The following is an 18,914-nucleotide window of genomic DNA, read 5'->3' as shown; positions in this document are numbered from 1 at the left end:
TGTTTTTATTAATATGGATTCAAGGAGGTGTTAGCTGCAATTCTATGCACACTTACTTCAGAGAAAGCCCCACTGTATGTGTTGTGACTTGCATCTGAGTAGGCCTGCACAGGATTCCACTGTTAAATCAGATTAGACGGCTATGTGAAAATAAAGTGCAACTATTTCTTCTGATGACTTGGAAACTTTTAATGCAGCCTAAAATCGTATTAGCATTTTCCTTTTCTGCAGTTCCAACACACTTGCTGACTCAAGTTCAGATTGCAGTAGACACAATCCAGATATAGTTTTTATGTATAATTACAATCCCAAGATCCTTTTCATGTGTGTTAGCAAAGCTGGAGTTTAATTTTATGAAGGTGGGGGACTAGAAATTAATATGGGAAATGTTTCCTTGTGGTTTAGAAGTGAAGTGCTCTCCCAAAATTAAGTTCCATATACAGGCAGCAGAGGATAATCGTCTTCCAGTTTTAAAATCTGTTACCTGGACAACTAAGATTGCTTATACTTTGGGAACATTTTAATTGGTCTTAATATAGGTATTATGCTGGTGTGGCTTTCAGAGACACCCCCCCCCGACCCTCCACCAATAGACCAACTATGCTTTTGGAGAACACCAAATTTAGTTGTCCAGGAGAGGAATCTTAAAACTGGAGGAAGATTCTATTTATTTATTTTATCAGCAGTTCCCCCTGGGTTGACATCACAACAAGCATTTTTTTCCTTCTCTTTCCTATCCTTGTTTTCCTTAATATTCAGCCTGAATTAGAGCACTAGGAAGCTTGTTCATGACCTGCTTGTGACATTTTAGTTGGTCCTAATAAAGGTGGGTTTTGGATATTCGGAAAACTTGGGACACTCCATTTTATTATCACGATCAGTAGCATTTGGTTCAGCTTCACGGGGGATAAATCAGTGGCGCTTTATTGCCTGGCCAAAGGCAAGGAATAGGCTTCACTACTGCATTTCTAACTGGATAGTTACCGGCTGATCGGCCCTGTTGATCCCAATGAGAAAGAGAAGCTCTGCCACAAACAGACTGATGCACAGGTTTTTATGGATGGTATTTCTGTCACTCTGGAGCCCACGGAAGAAGCAGAAAGTAAAGATGCAGATCAGGAGGCAGACGAGGGACAGGAGAATGCCAATCCAAGTAATGACATCCAGGAGGAGGTCGTGGACTGCATCCCCATGCTGCAAGGCATAGTAGAAAGACAATTAGTCACCAACTGGTACCCAAGTCTGAGAAAGCTTGGCGCATCTGAAACTGTTTGACCTTATCTCCATTTGCATGCCAAATCTGTCATATGAAGCGAGCAGTACATTAACACATGCACACTCTGTCTCTTCACTGTCTGTCTGTCTTGTTTGCAAAAGCAGCCCCCCCCCCAAAAAGTTCATTAGCAGACTTTTCTGATCTCGTATACCTGAGAACATGACACACTTCAGGTATTACAGATTAGTGCTGTTAGTAACCTGGTGTTGATCTGTATTTGTGAAATATGTAGTGAAAACAATTACTGTATTTCTCAGACCTCTATGATAGCAATCATTTTAGAAAGGAGAGGAACATTGATTCAGCAGAAAAATACCATCAACCTCCACCACTAAAATCAATAAGTACCAGAGAAATTGAAAACTGACATTTTTAGCTCCATCAGGATTGCAAAAACCACTTTAAAAATATTTTCAAAAAGTCCTGGAGACCCAGATAAACTATAGAATTAACACAGGGAAAGACTGGCAACTTTGCCCACTTTGCATACTTTTAATCTTTAACTTAATTGTCAGAACTTTTTTTTTTAACAATTCATTTCCATCTAACCTCACTCTTCACATTTCTCTCTACGTCCATCTGCATGTGTCCTGCCAACTGAAGATGATCCCTTAATGCATCTGAAAAAATTGGCTGTAGTCCAAGAAAGCTTATGTCATAATAAATCTGTTAGACTTTAAAGCACTGCAAGAACCCTTTGTTGTTTTTTGCTGCAACAAACAGGCATTTTTGTGTAAAAGATTTTCTATCAATTTGGATATTTTTGTTCTTCTACGTGAACTGCAGCAAAACGGCCTAATTCAACACCTCCCTCCAGAACTACAAAAATAGGCTGCTCATATAGACATTCTACAGGACATTTATTTTAGACAGAAGCAGATCCAAAAATGGCATGCCACAAACTACAAAATGTAGGGTGCAATCTATAGTTCAGATCCATTGGCACAGGGGCTTTAGGAGCTGGCATAAGTCCTGGCAGATGTGGAGCTATGGCACTGGCTCAAGAATTTATGAACAGCCTTGTAGGCCAGTCTGGGTGAGGGTAGTTGAAGTCACCAATTACTACAATAGTTCCTCTTTCGGGTGTTCCTTGTATATGCTACATTCCACGTCACCCTTTTAGCTAATGTAATGGCTTGATCTCCCAAATGACCAGGTGGGTGATGGTTCTCTCTGAAGACCTCCCGACATTTGGTGTTTGGAGATGCAGAACGTGGTGCCACACCCAACCAGAGGGTCAAAGAGAAACAATCCTGCTGCTCAATGATTCATTCAAGCTTTATTGACACCTTTTTGTCAATTCTGACATTCCTGACATTGGGCAATGCCTTTTGAGGGATCTAATATGGTAGTTACCCGCCATGGATGGAAGTCAAGAGGCTGCCAGTCAAAAGTGCTGCTGCCTGCTCAGCTGAGGATGTCAGGGGATTGTGAATGGTAGCAATGGGTGGGAGGGAGCAGGATTAGCTTGCACATGGGTCTGCCACTGGTATACCTAGCTCTACCCTTTGTTGTTGTTGTTTAGTCGTTTAGTCGTATCCGCCTCTTCGTGACCCCATGGACCAGAGCACGACAGGCCCTTCCGTCTTCCACTGCCTCCCACAGTTTGGTCAAACTCATGCTGGTAGCTTCGAGAACACTGTCCAACCATCTCGTCCTCTGTCATCCCTTTCTCCTTGCGTCCTCCATCTTTCCCAACACCTGTCTTTTCCAGGGAGTCTTATCTTCTCATGAGGTGGCCAAAGTCTTGGAGCCTCAGCTTCAGGATCTGTCCTTCCAGTGAGCACTCAGGGCTGATTTCCTTCAGAATGGATAGGTTTGATCTTCTTGCAGTCCATGGGACTCTCAAGAGTCTCCTCCAGCACCAGAATTCAAAAGCATCCATTCTTCGGCGATCAGCCTTCTTTATGGTCCAGCTTTCACTTCCATACATCACTACTGGGAAAACCAGAGCTTTAACTATACGGACCTTTGTTGGCAAGGTACAAAGAATTCTAATCAATGGTAAATGCCTTTATGTATAGTACTGAGGTGATTCTGGCTCCCAAGACATGCCCCAAAGGGAACAGATAGACACTTAATACAGATGGAGGCCCAAATGTGCCCCACATTTTAAAGACACACGTTTTGCCCACACTGCCAGTTTACCACACAGAAGCACCAAAGCAATGGGCTTCCTCTGCAATGGGTTATTTGCTGCAGGCTAATACACGCTGCAGGCTAAAGCAGTTGCAGCTGATTTGAATCCCATATATTTACTCATCAGTCATTAAACTTCAGTCAGGAGAAAATGATTACAAGAGGGATATTTTTTTTAAAAAATGAAAAGAATATAGCTTTAAAAAGCAAAACGTTATTAAAGTACTTCAGCACTGAATCCTCCTTTTTTTTTGTCACTGACACACACACACATTTGTATGTCAGTCATACAGCCATGCACCAATGGGGAATCTGAAGTTTACAACCCTCCCCCTCTTTCTTTTTTCCTTTCTCCTCCTGTGATGAAGCTGCATTTTAATGTTTCGATGTTTTAATGTTGTATTTTAATCTTGTTTTTAAGTTGTATTCATTCAACTTGTTTTTATTATTGCTTGTTAGCCGCCTTGAGCCTGGCTTTGGCTGGGGAGGGCGGGGTATAAATAAAATGTATTATTATTATTATTATTATTATTATTATTATTATTATTTTGTATATTCGTCATGGACCTGCCTATGGGGCTATACCATATGATTCAATAGGGGAGAAGGCAGGTCTTAACTACTTGATCAAGAAATTGCACAGCAGTTTGGTCGTAGCACATGGGGCACAAAACTACATGCCCAAAGAAGGCTTCCTGTTGCAGAAACACAGGGTGGGCAGGTCTGAGAAATGCCATTTTTACTCTTTCACAGTAAAAGCAAATCTTTTCAGAAGCAATAGGGACATGAGTCTTCATTTTAAGTGAGCTGCAGTTACCAGAAGCTTGAAAGCCTGTACTGGACTCTTGGCCATTTCCCCTGTCTCCCGTCTCGCCCTCCTTAACAGCATGTAGCCTCTTTAGCCTAGGGATGGCATGAACCTGTGGCTCTCCAGATGTTCAACAACTCATGCTAATTCCCAGCTAGCAAAGCCATTGGCCAGGTATGATGGGAGACAGCGTTCAACAGCTGGATGGCTTCAGGTTCACCATCTCTATGTGCGATTTTCCCTTAGCTGCTTCCTCCTTCTCTACTTACCTTTCATTAAGGCTCCTGTGTTTCGTTTCCCTGCGTATATTAATTCCCTCCCTTCAATCGCCTTGATAGTTTCCCTGCCACCTACAACCTTTTCTCAGCCTGTATTCTTGCTGACTTGCCTCCCACAACTTCTGCTCTTCATGGAGGTCTGTCTGATGATTTGATAACCAAACTGACAATGATACCTTCCTTCACAGAAACCGCACTGTGCACTTTCTGTAGCTGATGATTTTGTACCCTGGGAAGGTGGGTCAACTAGAGACTTCAAACCGCTGGAACAAGACACGTTAGTGTATTATAATACAGATGTTGAAACGCCCTCCAAACAGAATTCAGAACATTTGATTCTGGTTCTTCCTCAGAAAGCAATATTGCACTGTGCAAAATACGAGCAAGCCAGGGCTGAACTGATATTCCCCTTGCTGGTACCTTTCCTGGGAAAATCAGAGGCTCACTATGTCAGGTTCCTATTGGAAGACCGGACAAACACTAGAACAACAGCAGTGGCAAAGTTTTTATCGGTGGTTGCAAGAACCAATGATCCCTATATTCTGAACAAAATGCTTGTTTAACCTGGAGGTAGGCTGTATGAATTGTGTATTGCTTTGTAACGATTTGTTGGGTCTCTGGACCGTAATAAAGGTTGATTGATATTTCTGTATGGCTGAGGAAGAACCTCCTTTTCTTTCTGTTCACTTTTGTCCTTGATCAGTTACATACTTTTTGGTAGCCATCTTAATAAGTTTCCATCAGCACCAGGGAAACAGAATAATATAACAAAATAAGAAAGATGAAGGATTCTGCAATGTTGCAATATTTCATAAGATGCACATCCTTGTATAAAGGTGGCGTATCATATGTAGAACACATAGAATACTGCTGGCACTTAATTAGTGGTGGTGGTAGCGGCAGCAGCAGCATATGAGAAAGGAGGCCACTGCAGAGCAACCCCCGATGATTTTTCTCATAAATTCAAGTGATTCAGTCTTAGTCCTAATTTAATAGCTGACACATCATAAAAGCCTTTCTTGACTCAGAGAAATTTTCGGAAGAGTAAATCTAAAGAGAATGCCAGAGACTACTAAGAGGAGTGCTTCTTCTGCATTTCACGGCCTTCGGGGGCCATTATTTACACACACTTTGTGTGTATCCTGTCCTTGACGATGGTCTGGAGACTGCAGCTAGCGCAAAATGCTGCAGCCGAAGTGTTAATGGGTCTGACAGCATATAATCATATTACATATTGCCCTGGTTGCTGGCTAATCACCAGGTCCAATTCCAGGTTCCAGTCTTGACATATAAAATCCTCAGAACCGTTCACTTCACCCTGTACTGTCCAGTCCAACCTCAAGGTATATTAGGGCTATCTTGTTAATTGATAGCCCATCTTTGAGTGTGGTTCACGGTTCTGTGGCTAGCAGGAGGGCCTTCTCAGCAATGTTGCCCCCAGTCTGAAACATCCTGTCCCCAAGATTGAGCTAGCTTCCCCCACCCCACGGAGACCTGAGACATCACGTTACGTTTTGGGAGGAGTCAGGGGCTGGAGCCGACCACGGTGGCTTGCAGCTCCTTCTCTTTCACCCTTGGCCTCTGTTGGGAATCTGTGTACGTGCAGCTACTCACACAGAGTCAATTAAGGTTTGGCAGACAGCCAGAAGGCAATCTGAAGGAGTAAGCCTGCCTGGTGATAACAGAGACATGGAGACCGCTCCCTGATTAGTCAAGCTCTCTCAAGGGAGTGACAATTAATGGCCCACTAACTGGAATGTGTTAGTTCAGTGTTCAGAGCTTCAGAGTTCTGTGTCAGTGTAGGAGTTGTGAGTCGTGTCAGAGAGAGCTAGCTAAAGATCTGTGTTCTGTTCCTGTAAATAGTCCACTGTATATAATAAACACCTAACTACAAGTTCCTGATTCCTGCTTCGTCTATCCTGTCTGCAGCCAAGTCGCCAATTGCTTCCGTGGATTCTGCGTTTACTCTGCTAGGTCTGGCTAAGGTCCAGCAACAAGCTGGAAAGTTGCGAAACACCAAATAGGTTTTGCCAATAGCCTCTGCCATGGGCTAGGCGGGGGTGGACCTCTCTCTGCTTCCCAATGGGAAGCCTCCCTCAGGGCTGGCAGGTGAGGGGAGCCCCACTGTTTGGGGCCAAGGAGAGGATGGGAGATGGAGGCAGGTGCCAGGGGGTGTCAGCAACAATGGCCATCACCACCCTCTTCCGAAGCTGCCTTCTCATGGCTCCATCAGTCGCCTGGCTCAGCTGTGAGCAGAGAATGGGGGGGACACCTGTGACGCGCCAACAGAGAGCAACCGCCTCCTTTACCCCAATGGCTGGCCAACTGACGGCTATTCTGCATCTACTTGTGAGCAAGGCCCCACCTCAAAATGCAAAAGTGCAAATAGGATTTCAGCCAGACTGTTCATTAAAACATTATGCTAAAAAAGCGCAGTTAAACCGTGTGTGTGTGTGTGTGTGTGTGTGTATAAAAGGTTTTAAACAGCACTTGAATTTTAACTCAGAAATAAGCAGGCAACCAGTGGAACTGGCACAGTATTGTTGCACTATGATCAGGACATTTGTTCCCCCACACGCACCCTGATGGCTGTGGTCTATGCCATTTGAAGTTTCCAGTTGGAACTATAATCTAGCCCATATTCAATTAGCTTATTAACTCAGTTTTGCCAAATGTGATGCTGTAATCTAGATAAATTACAGCATTATTCAAGCCACTAAACTAGTAACCCAGATTAAAAAAAAACAACAACACACACAGCAAAATGGGTTAGGCAGGATTTATTCTTGACAAGAATATGCTGGTTTCTACTAATTCTGCTGCAGTTATCAATATGCATAGAACCTGATCCCTTTAGAATATGTTCTAGTATCTTCCCTGGTATCAGTCTATAGTTTTGAAGATTCTCCTTTCCCTGTTTTTGAAGACTGCCATCTCACCTATTACCTAGGAATTCTCAAAAGATGATACACAAAGTTTCTGAGAGTATATCTGCACATTTAGCATGCTAGGATGTCGTTCACCTGGCTCTGAAGAACTCACTAGGGATAGTCATGCATTTCCTGACTAACTGTTTATCAATCCTGAACTGCAATCCTGACTCCTCATCAGTAACACAATTTATGCAATGTTAGTCGAGTTTCCTTTGGGAAGAGAACAGAGGCACATTAGAAGTTCAATAGTTTCCGCCTTCTCTTTGTCATTTTGCCATCCTTAGGGAGCAGTGGATCTATTGCTTTCTTCCTTTTCTTTGAACATACCTTAAAATACACTTTTTTTGTTGCTCTTGGCACTCCAGCTTCAGCTCATTCTGAGCTTTATCTTTCCTGACACTGCTTTTTCCCATCGGGCCATTAGCACGATTCCCACTGGACCATTCTGTGGCAAATGGGAACATCACCAAGTCTCACCAAGCCCCCATGTGTCATGGAAGAACGTCACTGCAGCAAAGCATCCTAAATGAATCCGGCAACTGTAGCCACGAGAACTAGAACAAGTATCTTCCTACCTTCACTTCCACATGGGCCATCAGGACAGCAAAGTTGGTCAGGTGGTTACAGCAGCAAGTTGTGTGCGTCTTGTTTGTTGTCAAAAGCCGACATCCTTGAGTTGACCAGTATCCTGTCATTGTGCGTTTCGAATAGCTCCAGAAAGAACAGTTAGGGTTGAAATTTTCCTCTGACTGCTATCGGGAAGACAGAAATACATGCAATAGAAATGACGACGCTTTAAACATATTTCCTTTCTCCCAGCTACAATCAGCAGAGGTTGGTGAGTTAAAAATTCTACCTTGTGCATGCATTAGAAAGTTTGCTGTCTTTTTCACTTTAGCTAAATGGGGTCTTATTTCTTTGTTCTTTATTTATTTTGGTCATAAAACTATAATGAGTACTTCAGAACTAACCTACTATATTTCAACTGAAGAACAAAGGAATTATTCTATGAGAGTTAAAACAGTGATAAGCAAAGTAAAGGGACCTCTGACTATTAGGTCCAGTCGTGACCGACTCTGGGGTTGTGGCGCTCATCTTGCTTTACTGGCCAAGGGAGCCGGTGGCCAGCATGACTAAGCAGCTTCTGGCGAACCAGAGCAGCGCACGGAAACACCGTTTACCTTCCCGCCGGAGCGGTACCTATTTATCTACTTGCACTTTGACGTGCTTTCCAACTGCTAGATGGGCAGGAGCAGGGACCGAGCAACGGGAGCTCACCCCGTCGCGGGGATTCGAACCGCCAACCTTCTGATCGGCAAGTCCTAGGCTCTGTGGTTTAACCCACAGCGCCACCCGCGTCTTTGGTAAATGGACACTTGCCAGTCTCCCTCACAGCCAGCATAAAATAATACTAGGATTGTTACTAGCCCCTTGTCAGGAAAGCTACATATCGAATAAATGAGTCTCATTTTTAAATAAGCATTATGAAATAGTTAAATTAACAATCAAACAATGAGGTTTCTAATTAGTAGATAAACATTTTTCTATATGATGAGCACGAGGTCTTTCTTCATTTAAAAATGTAATAGACAAATAAATATCTAAAGCTCTACCATCCATGACTATTCTACCACCAACTGCCTTTTGTTAAATATCCTGATTAGTTTTTATACGCTGATATTGTTGATTGTGGTCTTTAAAAATGTAATTTACTCTTCTTTTCTTTTTAATAAGCCACCCTGGAAGGTTTCATATCCTGAAATAAAGGGTATAAATGAAAAGGGAATAAAAGCAAACATCAAAATATAATTTGAGCCACAGTGCTTTGACTAAAAAGAAATGATATATGTGAGGAAAATCTCAAAATGTTTTCTGGCATGTTTTTAAGAGAAAGGGAAAAATAAGCAGACTGAAATATGTGATCTTCTGGAAGGCAAATAACTCCTTACCTTGATGTGTCTGACAGTGAACACAACAGGATCAGCCAGATAAACCTTATTGCTGAATTCTTTATTTATTGCTGCTGTAATAATGGGGGAATTCACGATGACAGAGTGATTGGTAGACAAGGCTTCCATGCCTAGTTTCATGCTGGCATTTTCTGTGGACAAGTAGGGGCCCAGGTTGTTGTATAGGACAAAAGCCACTCTGATTTCACCTGGAAGGAGAAAACGGGATAATGGGGAGATTAAGATAGCTCCCCTCCCACCCATAACCTTTTGCTCTGAGTTTGCTCATCTTGCATCACAACGAATATGCTGTATTCTATCCACGTTTCTCATAGGAAAAGCTTTTTACTGCTGCTCCCAACGTTTCCCAAAAGAAAATGTGAATTTTCATGGACACAACAGCCGTGGTAATGGCCTGATCACTTTGATGTTACTTTTCACAGACGCTGGTGGCTAGGAGGGGTTCTTCAGAAGCTGAGCAGGGGAAGTCACAATTACATCACAGAAAGAGCTACGGCAGTGGTGCTGGGGAAACAACCTACACATTTTTGTGGTTGCAGGAGGGTTCGGCTTGCCATTAACTAATAACAAACCTAGTCCTGTAAGGACTAGGCATTCGAATTCTTCAACAGGAGGAAAAGGGGAAAAAAATACCTGTATCTATTAATGCTATCAAAAAATATGTTTCCTGTACATTCTGATCAAAATGCCTGTTCCAGCATATTACAAACACAATTCAATTAACCAGCTAATTTATATACATGTTAAGCAGGAACCTTCTCCATTTACAGACCACTTCAATTCTTACTATTATAATTCAGATTAATTGCAGTTTCCTAGTGTTCTGTCGATACTTTACATGTTTTTAATGAAGCAAACAAAAACGTACTGGAGGCATAAATATTAAACATTCAATTTCTGTTAACTCTTTAAACACCCTTCTAATTTTTTGTACACTCTCCAGACAGGCACACATAATAGAATGCAGTCTCATAATCTCCAGAAAATGTACTTTTTCACCTGAGTAAGATGTATCTTGTAGTGAAATAGTAGATATAGAATAAATTGATTAGTAAATGTGTCTACTAGTATCTCCACATAAGAAATTTATTCCATTTTCTCTTAAACCTATATTTTTTATCCCCCTTCTATCCACATGTTCTTTTAACAGTGCTGTAGACAGAGATCTAGAGTGACCACAGTGTCAGAATAGGACCTGGGAGATCAGGGTTCAAATTCCCACTTAGCCGTGAAGTTCACTGGGTGACTTTGGGCCAGTCACTGCTTCTCAGTCTAACCTACTTCTCAAGGTTTCTTGTGGGAATCAATTGAGGAGGAGAGCTGGGTACCCCACCTTGTGCTCCTTGGGAAAAGGGTGGGATAGGAATGCAATAAATAAACAAACATTGGCCTTTAACGAATATAATCTTGATAAAATTGAGGGAATGAATTCCTAATTGCCTTATCTGTGTAAGAAAGGCTACTAATTGAAGATAATAAAGCGATAACAGCCTAATACTGTCAACCATAGGTTTACAGATCACAGTACAGTCATACCTTGGTTGTGGAACGCCTTGGTACTCGGACGTTTTGGCTCCGGTTTGCGAACATTCTTTGGAAGCCAAACATCCAATGCAGCTTCCAATTGAGTGCAGGAAGCTCCTGCAGCCAATCAGAAGCTGTGCTTTGGTTTTCGAACCGTTTTGGGAGTCAAACGGACTCCCGGAACAGATTAAGTTCGACAACCAAAGTATGACTGTATTGTATCTCCCCATTAGAAAACAAATCTATTCTTTTTTGTGTGCCAAAATTCTAGACTTGCTGCTGAAGATAATAAATAGTGTAACATTAGTTCTATATGTAATTACATGTTCATTACCAGGATGTAATTAAATTTAAACCAAGTCCCTAGCTGGGAGGTTCAGGGAGGTTCACCCTGAGATGCGCATCAGTTACGAAGAAGAAAGCATTGAGGCTAAAGTGAAGATCGAGCTTAATGCAAACATATTCTGAACAGCAAGCTGCTGTAGAAGGAAGAGGACAAGAGCAATTCTACAAGGAACTTCAGGAATTGTAGCAGAGGGCTCGTCCACACTAGTCCCGTGCTTCGAAGCAGGGGTCCAAGTGGTTTTCCATCTGCCCTGTTGCTTTATCCAGGAATACCCGCTATTTACCACTGAATCAGAGCAAACGTAAAGGTAAAGGTAAAGGGACCCCTGACCATAGGTCCAGTCGCAGACGACTCTGGGGTTGCGGCGCTCATCTCGCTTTATTGGCCGAGGGAGCCGGCATACAGCTTCCGGGTCATGTGGCCAGCATGACTAAGCCGCTTCTGGCGAACCAGAGCAGCGCATGGAAACGCCGTTTACCTTCCCACCGGAGCGGTACCTATTTATCTACTTGCACTTTGACGTGCTTTCGAACTGCTGGGTTGGCAGGAGCAGGGACCGAGCAACGGGAGCTCACCCCGTCGCGGGGATTCGAACCGCCGACCTTCTGATCGGCAAGCCCTAGGCTCTGTGGTTTAACCCACAGCGCCACCCACGTCTGTAAATCTGCAGAAAACCCAACTGACATTTGTTCTGATTCAGTGGCAAAGAAGTGATTTTCCTGGGGGAAACTGAAGGACGAGCCCTGAGAGATGGGAGGACTATGCCACCTTCTGCGACTCCAGAAGGACAAGTGCCACAGCTCTTTACTTCCCGCTGAAATGTCCTACGCCCAGGAAAAAGCCAAAGAAGCGTGGAAGTGGACTGGCTTCAGAAGGAAGGGCAGGAGCCATAATAACCAGGAGATCCCAGAGACAGTGGGAACCTGTGTTGCTGACAGAAATTTCTAGGGCCCAAAGAAGTGCATATGAGAAAACAATAGGCCTCAAGTTTCCCAAGTGTGCAGAATTGACACTAGATTCCAAGGCCAAGGAAAGGGCAGCTGTCACTCGTACATAATTGATATGGATATACATGCCACACTTGTTCTACATACAAACCAGTCAGCCAGAAACGTGAGGAGCTTAAGCAAAGAGAGATAAATGAGTTAAATGGCACCAATCAATTCTTTAACTTTTCAAAAGAGCCTCTGCAAGGAGGGAGGAGAGGTGGCCCATTCCACAGGTGTGCGCCAGTGATGCTTGGGCACTGAGCAGTATACCTAAATATTTAGCTCTCTTTTCCCATATAGCATGATGCGAAAAAGAAATTCCAAAACAGATAATCCGTATTTAAACCCAGTAACCCATGATTTTGCTTCATTCAGCTTATAAACCATAGTCTTTTGTATGTAACATTCAGCCCTTCATTGTCACTGTGAGAACAACACGATCTGTAGAAAACTAAAGCCTTTTCTTCAGTCCAAAGTTTAATTTCTTTTACTCTATTATCATCCTTTACATTTGTTGCTATGGTGTCATCAATTAGGCCAAAGAGGTAGGTTTTAGGTAAGTCACTTTTCTTCAGCCTCCATGTGAAATATGTGGATAATAATACCTATTATACTGGGTTACTGTAAGGATTAAAGCAAAATGGTGTGTGTTGCGTGTGCTGGACATGTGAAAGGTGCACATAATGCACTGTTCTTCTTGTCATAATTGTTGATTTTATTATTTATATATTTCTTTGAGGCATCCAAAACCCTTAGGGCCTTTTCACATGTTACATCCTGACATTGCACTCCAAAATCTCCAAATAATGCCCAAGAAGGTTGGGGTAATAGGGGTGGTGAGCTAAGATGAACCTGCCATTTCACAGCTGAAAAACTCAACACCTACCCACTGGAACTCCCAAGTTTTCATTAAAAGAGTCACTTAAGAAAAAGTAGCAATAGAATGCCCAGTGAAAAACACTGTAAGATTACTGATCAGGCCTCTGAGATAACTCATTTGCATCTAGAAGAAGCAAGGACACAAAGAAGCTGAGTCCCCCAAAACAGTATGGACAGTTAAGAAAGGGAGAAACAAAGAAAGTTCTGCAGAATAAAAAAGGAGCATGAACAAAACTATCAGAGGTACAAATATCAATATCCTAGAGGAATAGGAAGAATATAATATTACCCAAAAAGATATAAAGCATCAGCACCAGAAAAAAAACAAAACTACCGGTTAGGGATGGATGGATGACTATATTTCTGATCTGTGTCAGTTTCATGAGTTCATTCCTGTTTGCACAGTATAATTTATAATATATTTTCACATCCTGAAAGAACATGGCAGCCTGGAAAGAGCATAGGTCACAAACAGGCAGGCTAAGCCTGTTATTTTGGAGGCATAGAAGGTAAACAACTATTACCCATGAATGGGGAAAAAACCACTATTTCCTGGGCTCCTGGTAAGTTTAAAACTGTTAAGCATGATAGGCTAGCCTTCCTTCCTAGCGCCACCCCACATTCATCCTGTCTTGAGCACAAAGCACCAACATGAAGTAAGAAATGCTGAGACACAGAAGAATAGCCCCTCTCTGAAGGTATTAGGATTAGGACAAGCATCATTTTGAGCTTCATTTGACAGCCGTGTGAGGAATAAACCTATTCAATGGAACAAACTTGACTTGTTCATTTGAAGCCCATTCAACTTTACCAATGGAAGCAACAGTTTAGAGGCATGGAATAACCTTTTTAAAAAAAATTGGTGTGTGTTTTGACATTTTTAAAAATATAAGTGAACCTGTACACCAATTTGGTAGATTTTTTTTAAAAAAATCAAGCAGTTTATACATTTTCTAAATAAACAAATTTCTGAGTGAAACCTACGTAGGTCACAGCTTTTTCTCATGCCAGGTGGTGCCCTTTGGCAAAACATGCCAGCAACGCTGCTGATGGACAGAAGCACGGCCTGCACCTTCTTCCAGGTGATTTTGCACCTGACATTATTACGAAGTGGGGTGGGAAGAAGCAGAACTGCAGCCACTTCCTCTCTAAGAAAAATAGCACCATAAACACTGTTCGCTGGACCTTGGGCCAGTCAATCAAAGCAGGACCTTCAACAAACTGGTCATGGTTGATGGACCATGTAAAGACATGACCTTCTTGCCCACAGCTAGAAAATGAACGTGAAGATTCTTTACATACAAAAGGTCCAGGTTTCCCCTTTAAAAAATGTCAGATCTCATAACTACGAAATCCCACTCTGCCTGACACCCTGGAGAGATGCTACCAGGCAGAGTGGATGGGATTCGGCTAGATCAGGGGTCAGCAACCTGCGGCTCCGGAGCCGCATGTGGCTCTTTTACACCTTTGCCGCGGCTCCGGGGCAGATACTAGCGAGGGAGGAGGCGCATTGTGTGCCCTGACACTCCCCACTGTAGCGGGCGCTGTACTGGCTGTGACGTCGCATGGGGGCGGTGCGTGCGTTAGTCACGCCCCGCCCCGACATCACCTTCCCACCCGCTGTCAGATCGGAGGGCATGCTTTAAATGTCGCAATGGTTTTGCAGCTCCCGGGTTTTTTTTTCTTCGGAAACGGGTCCAAGCGGCTCGTTTTGTCTTAAAGGTTGCAGACCCCTGGGCTAGATGGACCAATGGCTTTGACTTTGTAATGCAGCCCAATATATGCGGTTAACTGGTTGGAGCAAAACATTTATTGTTTTATTATTTTACACAACACTTACATGTCAAGATGGCTTCTAAGTGGTTTACAACTACAAAAACCAATGCATCATTAAAACACACAAGTTCCATCAGCGTACTAAAACATCCTTAATTGAAATATATAATAAAACAAGAAGAATGACAATTAAAACAGCTTAGGAAAAATGCCCAAATCACACCCTAGTTAAAACTATAAAATCAGAAGCCTCAACAGCATTGGGACAGAAGTGTGCCTTGTGGCACCTCGCAAGAGGTAGATATGTTGTCCCCAATCCTATTCTCTGGTAATGGTCATGCAGGTAGAAGCATTGCCACCAGAGAACAGTGCCTCCAACTCCCAAACCACTGAGATGGTCCACGATACCACAGCCAGTGGTACCCAAAGCCACTGTAAGATCCATCAGCAGTAGTAGAGTTTCACTCTCCCTGTCTCTCCTTTGAAGGGGGACATCTGTCAGGGCAACCAGGGCCCATAGAAGAAGAGAAGAAGAGTTTGGATTTGATATCCCACTTTATCACTCCCCTTCAGGAGTCTCAAAGCGGCTAACAATCTCCTTTCCCTTCCTCCCCCACAACAAACACCCTGTGAGGTGAGTGGGGCTGAGAGACTTCAAAGAAGTGTGACTGGCCCAAGGTCCCCCAGCAGCTGTATGTGGAGGAGCAGGGAATCGAACCCGGTTCACCAGATTACGAGTCCACCGCTCTTCACCACTACACCACATAGCATGCCTGAACTCAGATTGGAATGGGTTCAGATAATCCGTTCCAAGAGTGTCAGCAGCTGAACCACCACCACCCTTTTGAGCACTTTACCCCCCAAGGGCATGTTACAAGACTGGGCAGTTGCTGTCAAACACCTCAGAGTCCAGGTAGGGCTTTTTCAGAAGTGGGACTGCCACTACCTCCTTCAAAACAGTTGGGGATTTATCAGATTCAGTAAGTCCCTCACCCTAACAAGGGGGTGCGGCAGGAGCTCAAATTTTACCGAATACTCGTCTGACCATGACAAAGGGATCAATGCAATCCTTCAGTATACACCCCCACCACCACCAAGGGTGCATCCTGCCTGGTGTGTTGGTCCACCAATAACCTGGGACAGCCCTGGGGTTCTTCATCTTAAGAATACCTCCAACAACTCAGCCAAGGAGGCCACTGGGCAACAGGGTGGATGGAAAGCCAACAGCATCTTCACTCTGACCCAACCCTTGAAAACCCACTCCAAGGAAAGGGGTTTTCTGGCAAGCTGAATGGATCATAGCAACTCCTCCGCCCCAGCCTTCTGACCTCGGTTGGTGTTGCACCAGGGTAGCAGAGCTGAGTCAAATCTACTACTCCCTGTTCACATACCCACAGTTATACAGACCAGTTCAGCTCCCTCGTCCATAATCCAATCATAGATGAGGGTGGTCTTATTATACACTGACCAGACATTGAACAACAGCACCATCAGGTTAGCCGTCTCAGTTCCCTGCCAGGTAGGAAGATTCAAGGGGACAGAATGAAGCCACTGTCCCCTTCTAAAGAAGGTGAAACCATGAAGAACAGCGAACAAAATAAGATAGAAAAGCAAACAATTGTGAGGTGCTGAACTTACCATTCCGGCCATTCTGTTTCAGTGTGTTTGCTGAGAGCTGGATGGCACTTCCATAGCCTGTATTCTGTGGAAACTTCAGGTCTTCCAAGTTTCCGTCTGTGCTTAGCCTTGCAACTTCCAACTCTGTTGGTATGAAAGAAGTGAAAAATGAAATGCATGCAAAACATTCCAAAGGATATAACTGATTAGAAATTCAGGCGACAATCAATATATATAATATTGTCCCCACACCCCCAGATAAAAACGTGAGACCCTGTAAATGGATTCTAGTATGGGCCACATCTTCCACACCAAATTCACACGCCATCTTCCACACCAAATTCACTGCTATGCAGAGTTGATCCCCTCTACGTTAGCTGATGAGAAGAGAGAGAGATCCTGCTTAGACCAGGTGGGTGAGCGAGCCTTGTTTCTCCCCTCCCTGTCAAGTCATTTACCAACCCCATGCTCAAAGCTTCCTAAAGTGTTGAACGTGGGGCTGACAACATCCCTTCCGATGTGGTTCCCAAGTAGAACCCCCCTCCACTAGGGATTTTGAAAGATAAGCTGCGCCAGTTGCCTACCAGGTGACATCATAATGATGCCACATGATTGACAGATAGGTGGCCCCTGTCCATCTGTCAGATGGGGCCAGGCTGATCCTGATAAAGTTCTTCAGTCCTTGAAATTCCTCTACACATTTAATCCAAGCCACCAGACTGTGCCTAGAAAAATTAATTCTGCCAAAATTTAGAATGCAACACTACTTCCTTGACCTACTATTTTGGCCATGCTTTACTGATGCTCTATAGACTGCAAGTCTCACATAAATTGTTCACGGGCTGTTAAGTGTGAAAACTAAGTAACTCTTGCACAAACTACTTTATTATCACTTGTTCTTAGGAAGCCAGTGCCAATGCAAGTGAGTGGATGCAACCAAAACAAGTTTCACCCCAATTATTTCTGCTACTCACGAATGTTGTCTGTGTTCTCCCTCACGATATCAGTCTTGAGAAGGTTGTCAGCCAGAACAAAGGCACTTTCTTCCACGGTGTCCAATAACATGGTCGCTGCACGAAGCTGATCACTTGCAGGCAGGTCCCTCCATGCATTTAAAGCTTGCGGCTGCAAGAGGTTATTGACTGTTTCAACCATGGCCTGCGAAGAAGAGGAATAAGATTGATTTCCTGCGAGAGCCCCATCCACTCATTATAGAACGCAATGCACCCAGTTTCACTGCCCATCCTTCTCAACTTAATCAATGTTTCTGGCTCTGTGTATGAGATGGACAACTCTCATATCTCCCTACCCATTCTCTCCACGCGTTTCCCAGATTTGGGATCCAGTCTTTGCCCTGAACCCATTTTTACAAGCCTCCATTTTCTGCAGTGCCTTGCCTTGCTGATGTCTTCACAGCTCTCTACTCAACTGAGGTGACAGCCTTGTTCCTAATTGTTCTTTATATATAGAAAAAACCTAACCAGAAACTTTCCTTTAAGTGGCAATATTGGTTTTTAACAGGCACCTAAAAAGAAGCATTGAATCAATGACAGTGACAGAAAGCTCTGTGGACCTGGATTAGGTAATTACTGTCTGCAGCTAAGAAACTGCACTTAGCAAAGAGGCAATCACTCTCTTGCTTAGAAGACTCAGGCCTTGTAAATGACTCAGCTTTACTTGTCACACAACAATTCATGCCTACAGAAGTTCCTCAGTTCTTTCTGTGGGCTTGTACACGTGGTTTGTTCTTTAAGAGATCAAGGTGTATCTGCGAGTCTTTGTTGACAGGAGATACACACCTCTTCCCTGTGAGTCCCTTCGCAAGCAGATGGTGTAGCGCTCTCAAGTGAAGGAATGGGAAATGAGATGTAATATACGTTCACCAATACATTCTGCAGCAAAATAAATATATGAACTGCAACCCATGCGCAGCTGAGATCTGAAGTGGCACTATCTCTTGACAAAGGGGATCTTGGGAGTTGTGCTTGCTATCTTACTTTATTGTGGCCATGAAATAAGTAAAAGCTGTTTGACAGCGCAGCGGACCACCTCAGTGGCAGTTTGTACCGACTGGTCATTTCTCACTAGTCTTGGCTGGCAAGGAGGAGTCCATGAGCAATAAAAATGGACCCATGCTCTTATGTGAAAATTAAATGCTTAGGAATAAACAATGGTATGTTTCTTTGTCTGTGTGACTGCAGGACTTGAAATCACATTCCTGCTGACCCAAATGAAAAGCAGATTTTCTTTGCTGTAAATATGCATTAAACTCAAAACTGCTGAACTTCAACAATGGGCCACCAATCCACAAAAACCTTTCTGTGAATCAAACTGAGAGGCCGTGACTAACTCAAGGTCACCCAGTTTGCTTCATGGCCG

At 43.4% G+C, this 18,914-nt stretch overlaps 1 protein-coding gene across 11 annotated transcripts in view; it reads right to left on the bottom strand.

The window, feature by feature from the left end:
- Positions 1-18,914, bottom strand: part of ADGRL3 (adhesion G protein-coupled receptor L3) — a 534,652-nt gene that overhangs the window by 118,218 nt on the left and 397,520 nt on the right. For all 11 annotated transcript variants that reach the window (XM_080987086.1, XM_080987079.1, XM_080987081.1 and 8 more), the window contains 5 exons: positions 17,510-17,693; positions 16,557-16,679; positions 9,384-9,592; positions 8,010-8,186; positions 985-1,194 (listed from right to left, as the gene is read on the bottom strand). In XM_080987086.1, coding sequence (XP_080843212.1) covers positions 985-1,194; positions 8,010-8,186; positions 9,384-9,592; positions 16,557-16,679; positions 17,510-17,693 — 903 coding nt within the window. The remainder of the gene's footprint in view (positions 1-984; positions 1,195-8,009; positions 8,187-9,383; positions 9,593-16,556; positions 16,680-17,509; positions 17,694-18,914) is intronic.

Source organism: Podarcis pityusensis (genome assembly GCF_964106645.2).
Source record: "Podarcis pityusensis genome assembly, chromosome: 17".
Classification (NCBI taxonomy): Eukaryota; Metazoa; Chordata; class Lepidosauria; order Squamata; family Lacertidae; genus Podarcis; species Podarcis pityusensis.
Note: the sequence above shows the minus strand (reverse complement) of the source record. Positions and strands in the feature narration are given on the sequence as shown.